The sequence below is a fragment of the Schistocerca serialis genome, chromosome 1, assembly GCF_023864345.2.
Source record: "Schistocerca serialis cubense isolate TAMUIC-IGC-003099 chromosome 1, iqSchSeri2.2, whole genome shotgun sequence".
Taxonomy (NCBI): Eukaryota; Metazoa; Arthropoda; class Insecta; order Orthoptera; family Acrididae; genus Schistocerca; species Schistocerca serialis.
The window spans coordinates 206,650,700-206,658,997 of NC_064638.1; the positions used below are offsets into that span (position 1 = coordinate 206,650,700).

The window sequence follows — 8,298 nt, forward strand, 5'->3', positions numbered from 1 at the left end:
TGAGTGTTATCCTTTTGGAAAACACCCACTAGAATACTGTTCATAAACGGTTGCAAACCAGGTCGAATCATCAGAATGACGCGCAATTTTGCAGTCGAAGTCCGTGGGATAACCACGGATAACAACGATAGTCCTCCAGCTGTCATACGCTCCTGTTGTCGTACGAAATAGCACCCCAGACCATAACTCAAGATGTAGATACAGTGTGTGTACACGCAGACAGGTTCGTTGAAGGCCTTCAACAGACCTTCTCCTAACGAACACACGGTCATCACAGGCATCGAGGCAGAACCATTTTTATCAGGAAACACAAGAGACCTTCACCCTGTCTTCCACTGAGCTCTCGGTTGACGCCACTGAAGTTTCAAGTGGCTGTGGTTTGGGGTCAGTAGAATGCACGCTACAGGACATCTGGCTCAGAGCTGTCCTCGAAGTAACAGATTTGCAACAGTCCGTTGTATCACTGTGATCTACATCTACTTCTCCATACAAACTGCGCAATCCACCGTATGGTGCGTGGCGGAGGGTACCTCGTACCACAACTAGCATCTTCTCTCCCTGTTCCACTCCCAAACAGAACGAGGGAAAAATGACTGCCTATATGCCTCTGTACGAACCCTAATCTCTCTTATCTTATCTTTGTGGACTTTCCGCGAAATATAAGTTGGCGGCAGTAAATACGAACTGCTGTTCGAATTGCTGCTGGTGATGCGGTAAGATGCGCCAGAGCCGTACACCGAACACGATAGTCTTCCCTCTCTGTGCTGCCATGTGTCCGTCTGGAGCCCAGTCCTGTTGTTACCGCACATCCTCGTGATCATCGCTGCCAGCAATCATGTCCAGTGACTACATTCCTTCCAAGTCTTTCTGCAGTATCGCAGAAGAAACATCGAGCTTCTCGTAGCCTCGTTACACGACCTTCCTCAAACTTAGAAATATGTTGATAATGGTTTTTTTGTCGCCTTAAAGGCAGTCTTGATAACATCAGCTTACGACGTTCTGTCTCAAAGATCACTAATGCTCACGACCTTTGCAGCGTTTATGCAAGTAAACTTGATTTGCATTCTTATAGTGGCGCTACTAGCACCACTCTTATGTAACTGGCGCTAATGCCTACCAACATTCGTTCATGTGGCACAACTCTTTCTTGGTGCTACGATTTTTTTCCGTTAGTGTATACTGTGAATACACTAGAAACATAACACCAATTTTTCGGCAACGGAAACTATTCCGCTAGATATTTACGAACTGCAATAAATAAGATCGTGGACAGCAGAAGTTCACAAGCACGTGATTCCAAGAACTGATTTGAACTTACAAGTTAATTTTAAGAAACACAAAAATCATGAGTTTCCAACATTTTCTCTGCAGAAAAAAGCTGACTGTTTATTTGATTCCTTCTCAACTTATTGATTCCTGTATTCATGTAGTGCTGAGGCAGACACATTACCTTACCTACGTTTCGACTTTGTAATTTGCGTAAATAGACAAGTGATTCATTAACGTCGTGTTTTCAATATTTTTGTGCTGTTTTCCTGTAGTTCAATACTTTTTTTTGGACTTGACACTGCATTTATTATATTCCCATATATTCCCACCGAAAAGCAGTATAGCCACAGAACGAATGAGACTCCCACTTGTCGTCAGCAGCAACCTCCTCAGTTCCTGGATAACTCGCATTACGGCTTTATCCATCCAGGGTTTATCATACTTGGAGAATGTCAATGAAACCCATTTTCTGCGTGAGGTTACTTTCTTATATTTTTTATCTTCGGTCAGCCTGTCTGCGTTCCCCCAATTGTACACTCTTGGCCATTAAAATTGCTTCACCAAGGAGAAATGCATATGATAAACGGGTATTCATTGGACAAATATATTATACTAGAACTGACATGTGATTACATTTTCACGCAATTTGGGTGCATAGATCCTGAGAAATCAGTATCCAGAACAACCACCTCTGGTCGTAATAACGGCCTTGATACGCCTGGGCATTGAGTCAAACAGAGCTTAGATGGCGTGTACAGGTACAGCTGCCCATGCAGCTTCAACACGACACCACACTTCATCAAGAGTAGTGAGTGGCGCATTGTGACGAGCCAGTTGCTCGGCCACCATTGACCAGAAGTTTTCAATTGGTGAGAGATCTGGAGAATGTGCTGGCCAGGGCAGCAGTCGAACATTGTCTGTATCCAGAAAGGCCCGTACAGGACCTGCAACATGCGGTCGTGCGTTATCCCGCTGAAATGTAGGGTTTCGCAGGGATCGAATGAAGGGTAGATAGTTCAAATGACTCTGAGCACTATGGGACTTAACTTCTGAGGTCATCAGTCCCCTAGAACTTAGAACTACTTAAACCTAACTAACCTAAGGACACCACACACATCCATGCCCGAGGCAGGATTCGAACCTCCGACCGTAGCGGTCGCGCGGTTCCAGACTGTAGTGCCTAGAACCGCTCGGCCACCTCGGCCGGCTGAAGGGTCGAGCCACGGGTTGTAACACATCTGAAATGTAACGTCTACTGTTCAAAGTGCCGTCAATGCGAACAAGAGGTGACCGAGACGAGACGTGTAACCAATGGCACCCCATACCATCAGGCCGGGTGATACGCCAGTATGGCGATGACGAATACACACTTCCAGTGTGCGTTCAGCGCGATGTCGCCAAACACGGATGTCACCATGACGATGCTGTAAACAGAACGTGGATTCATCCAAGAAAATGACGTTTTGCAATTCGTGCACCGAGGTTCGTCGTTGAGTACACCATCGCAGGCGCTGCTGTATGTGATGCAGCGTCAAGGGTAACCGCAGCCATGGTCTCCGAGATGATGGTCCATGCTGCTGCAAACGTCGTCGAACTGTTCGTGCTGATGGTTGTTGTTTTGCAAACGTCCCCATCTGTTGACTCAGGGATCGAGACGTGGCTGCACGATCCGTTACAGCCATGCGGATAAGTTGCCTGTCATCTCCACTGCTAGTGATACGAGGCCGTTGGGATCCAGCACGGCGTTCCGTATTACCCTCCTGAACCCACCGATACCATATTCTGCTAACAGTCATTGGATTTCGACCAATGCGAGCAGCAATGTCGCGATACGATAAACCGTAATCGCGATTGGCTACAATCCGACCTTTATCAAAGTCGGAAACGTGATGGTACACGAGGCATCACAACTACGTTTCATCAGGCAACGCCGGTTAACTGCTGTTTGTGTATGAGAAATCGTTTGGAAACTTTCCTCATGTCAGCACGTTGTAGGTGTCGCCACCGGCGCCAACCTTGTATGAATGCTCTGAACAGCTAATAATTTGCATATCACAGTATCTTCTTTCTGTCGGTTAAATTTCGCGTCTGTAGCACGTCATCTTCGTGGTGTAACAATTTTAATGGTCAGTAGTGTGAATCGCTGCTACTCTTTATTCAAATGACTGTTAAAGTTCATCCACATATTCGTCAAACAAACACTGGGAAGGACAGATGACCTAAACAGTACCGCTGTCCTGTTGGAACACGGCAAACGTGTGACTTTGTCGCGGAACAGCATCCCTTTTTACGAGGGATAGTCACATAGTTTTACTTATCACATCGAAATAATAGTCACGTAGCTTTTCTTTTTATTATTGCAGGTACGTTCCTTGTAGGCTTGATATACCAAACCAAAGTCCTTTCGCTAAGTGTGTATAACGAGGTCTGCTGTAAACACACTCATGGAACGGAGGAATATAAATGTCATGTGATTGATATGATAGCCACACATATATTTTCTGTTCCGGATTCTCCGTCAACGCATCCGTTCGTGTTTCAGAGCGAGAAACTGATGATCTCTGCATTCAGCTGTGGATGGAACGAGAGTGACGCCCGTTTTAGACGCAGCCTGCTGATCTTCATGGCGATGGTAAATCGACCTCTGGAGATCACTGTTGGGAAAACCTGTAAACTATCCAGAGAGATGTTCCTACAGGTCCGTAAGGATGTCTCCTTCTCCTAGAATAAATATAAAGAATTGTATACTGTATATCAGCCACTTTTCCGCATAGATTGAATGTCGTTGTCTTCTACTTCGGACACTTGTTAGATGTTGCTTGTCAGATGTCCGAAGGCACACACACCACGCTTTCATATAATTCATACGTCTCGATGGGCTATGAATCCACTACCATTAGCGCAGATAAACATTTGCGTTCGACCTCCACCGGGAATCTGCAATTAGCGAGCGAAGAGGGCAGGGCGGTGACTCCGGATAAGGGGTGGCGCTATATGGGAATGTGGGTCGGCCGGGGAACTAGCCGAGACAGTCCGCCCGTTTGCGATTAGCACTATGTCTGGATGGCGCAATTGCCTAGTGAGCAGCAGATTCCTGATTCGAGTCATGGTCCGACAGACATTTTCACTCATTGCCGCTGATTCAACATAAAGTCCTGATGCAGCTGATACTATCAGTTTCTTTCCTTTCTCCTCCATCCATCTTCAGCTTAGATAATATGTGTCACAGCTGCGGATTCCACATGGTGTCCGTTCTCTTGGAGATGTCCGAAAGACCAGACGTCACACTTTCATATAATACTGGAATTAACGTTTAAATGAAAATATGTTTCATTTACTTTATATATATTACATCACTTTAAACTGTTTCACTTAGGGTCCATAGAAGGAACATTACTACACTCGCGCTTTGGTAAATGTATGTATTATTGTTTTATGACATGTTCTACACTCTTGTGGTCCTCCTCGCTGTGGATCTGTGAAACGAAATGTATATCTACCTATGTATACAGGGTGGTCCATTGATCGTGACCGGGGCAAATATCTCACGAAATAAGCGTCCAACGAAAAAACTACAAAGAACGAAACTTGTCTAGCTTGAAGGGGGAAACCAGATGGCGCTACGGTTGGCCCGCTGGATGGCGCTGCCATAGGTCAAACGGACATCAACTGCGTTTTTTAAAATAGGAACCCTCATTTTTTATTACATATTCGTGTAGTACGTAAAGAAATATGAATGTTTTAGTTGGACCACTTTTTTCGCTTTGTGATAGATGGCGCTGTAATAGTCACAACCATATGGCTCACAATTTTAGACGAACGGTTCGTAACAGGTAGGTTTTTTAAATTAAAATTCAGAACGTAGCTACGTTTGAACATTTTATTTCGGTTGTTCCAATGTGATACATGTACCCTTCTGAACTTATCATTTCTGAGAACGCATGCTGTTACAGCCTGATTACATGTAAATACCACATTAATTCAATAAATGCTCAAAATGATGTCCGTCAACCTCATGCATTTGGCAAGACGTGTAACGATATTCCTCTCAACAGCGACTAGTTCGCCTTCCGTAATGTTCGCACATGCATTGACAATGCGCTGACACATGTTGTCAGGCGTTGTCGGTGGATCACGATAGCAAATATCCTTCAACTTTCCCCACAGAAAAAAATCCGCGGACGTCAGATCCAGTGAACGTGCGGGCCATCCACCTGTCATGAAATATGCTATTCACTACCGCTTCAACCGCACGTGAGCTATGTGCCGGACATCCATCATGTTGGAAGTACTTCGCCATTCTGTCATGCAATGAAACGTCTTGTAATAACTTCGGCACACCATTACGTAGGAAATCAGCATACATTGAACCATTTAGATTGCCTTCGATAAAATGGGGGCCAATTATCCTTCCTCCCATGATGCTGCACCATACATTAACCCGCCAAGGTCGCTCATGATCCACTTGTCGCAGCCATCGTGGACTTTCCGTTGCTCAATGCCGGTTTACGTTGCCGCTGTTGGTGAATGACGCTTCGTCGCTAAATAGAACGCGCGCAAAAATTCTGTCATCGTCCCGTAATTTCTCTTGTGCCGAGTGGCAGAACTGTACACGACGTTCAAAGTCGTCGCCATGCAATTCCTGTTGCATAGAAATATGGTACGGGTGCAATCGATGTTGATGTAGCATTCTCAACACCGACGTTTTCGAGATTCCCGATTCTCGCGCAATTTGTCTGCTACTGATGTGCGGATTAGCCGCGACAGCAGCTAAAACACCTACTTGGGCATCATCATTTGTTGCAGGCCGTGGCTGACGTTTCACATGCGGCTCAACACGTCCTGTTTCCTTAAATAACGTAACTATCCGGCGAACGGTCGGGTCACTTGGATGATGTCGTCCAGGATACCGAGCAGCATACATAGCACACGCCCGTTGGGCATTTTGATCACAATAGCCATACATCAACACGATATCGACCTTTTCCGCAATTGGTAAACGGTCCATTTTAACACGGGTAATGTATCACGAAGCAAATACCGTCCGCATTGGCGGAATGTTACGTGATGCCACGTACTTATACGTTTGTGACTATTACAGCGCCATCTATCACAAAGCGAAAAAAGTGGTCCAACCAAAACATTCATATTTCTTTACATACAACACGAATATGTAATAAAAATGGGGGTTCCTATTTAAAGAAACGCAGTTGATATCCGTCTGACCTACGGCAGCGCCATCTAGTGGGCCAACCATAGCGCCATCTGGTTTCCCCCTTCAAGCTAGACAAGTTTAGTTCTTTGTAGTTTTTACGTTTGACGCTTATTTCGTGAGATATTTGGCCCGGTCACTGTCAATGGACCACCCTGTATATAATCTATAATTATGACATTTCGAGAAGAATTGTGGCGTTTTAGAATTGTGGTTTCCTTAGGGTCTCAAGTTCTTTGATGATGAAGTGGGGACTGACGGCCTTTGGTCTCTGATTAAATTCTTTCGTTTTTCTCTTAAGTGTGCTTATAGGGGGTGTTCAAAAAGTCTCTCCGCAGTGCCGTATGATTGTTAGCGGCGCGTTCCGTATGATTGTTCGCCTGCCTCAGTTTTTCAACGGATCAATAAACGCACAACGATATTGCAGTGATATTCTGTACCCATTCATAGGATAACTTGTGTTAAGTGCAATACTGAACGGTTATTATCAACAAGATGGTGCAAGCGCGCATACAGCTCGCGTTTCAGTGTCACTGCTTGCTGATGTTTGTGGTGATCGCATAATTTCATAAGGACTTTGGCCTCCACGATCGCCTGACCTAACAGCACCTGACTTTTTCTTCTGGGGTGCAGCGAAACCAACTGCCTATAAAAACCGTCCAAAATCTATCGATGAATGGAAAACTGCAATATCCACTTTCACTGCTTCTGTTACAGAAGAAATGTTGTAACTTGTGTTTGGTAACATGATTAGATGAATTGAATTATGTATTCAACAACAGGGGGGACACTTTCAACGTTTAATGTGAAAATTTTTAACTAAAAATAAATATTCAATAAATTAATAACTTGTATTTCACTGAGCTTCATTTTGGAATACTCACTGCGGCACACGGCACGCGCGGATAACAGTCATACGGCTCTGCGGAGAGACTTTTTGAACTCGCCGTATCTTACCTGTTCAGTTCTTGTTCTAAATTTAGATGAGGACAAGAGAACAGCGTGAACTATACATTCCACTGAATACATGATGTCGTTTGGAACGATATAAACAAACAGCGGCTGACGATTTCAGAGGATATAAGGGACAAAGATTGTTTAAATGGTATGAAGATGGTCTCCTTGCTAGAAGCGACTATAGAAAATGTTTGTGGTTGTCTTCTACCCTTGAGAACTATTAAAACTGCTTTAACTTTTCTTCAAAAAGTGCACTGAATCTTTGTTTCCTTTGCAGGTGCTGAATGGATCGTACACGTTGTTCAATATGTTTTATCAAGTGCACAGTACATCGTGAAATGTCGGCACTGGCTGCATTCTGGAAGAATGCAACTTTTCCTTTTATAATTCAGTAATCCACTGTACTCTCACAAATACATTACGACTAAAAATGCTTGATGAGTAAGTGTTAGAGTTCACACTTCACCGGTTCACGTACTTCAGTAGACTGAATGATGAATAAACAAATTTCTGAAATGAAGCTTTATAATCAGTAGCAGAGAAATTAAACCTATTTTGAAACCGCTTATTTAGCTCTGTTAAGTTCATTTGGTCATTAAATAATTTATCAGATTTTAATTTTAAATTTATGTGGTTATAGCACATGCGTTTTGTTATTATTTGCTGTCCATAGTGTTGTATTTGGAGCAACTGTACTTTTATAAACAATAAATGTACTTATAAGACGTGAAACGAACATCAGAATTAGAGCTCATTGTTGAATTAAGACTAAAAATTTTTTCTCCAATCAGTTATCGTGAAACAGGGGAGAGAACGTCACGGATATGATAGGCGGATTCGAGTGGCAGAATCATCTCATG

At 43.8% G+C, this 8,298-nt stretch overlaps 1 protein-coding gene across 1 annotated transcript in view; it reads left to right on the forward strand.

Annotated features, from left to right (window-relative positions):
• The window catches only part of LOC126465823 (odorant receptor 43a-like), a 98,808-nt gene extending 90,807 nt beyond the window's left edge, over positions 1-8,001 (forward strand). The window contains exons 7-8 of the mRNA XM_050096337.1: positions 3,812-3,967; positions 7,716-8,001. Of these exons, the coding sequence (XP_049952294.1) occupies positions 3,812-3,967; positions 7,716-7,775 (216 nt within the window). The 3' untranslated portion in view covers positions 7,776-8,001. The remainder of the gene's footprint in view (positions 1-3,811; positions 3,968-7,715) is intronic.
• Positions 8,002-8,298: the final 297 nt, after the last annotated feature.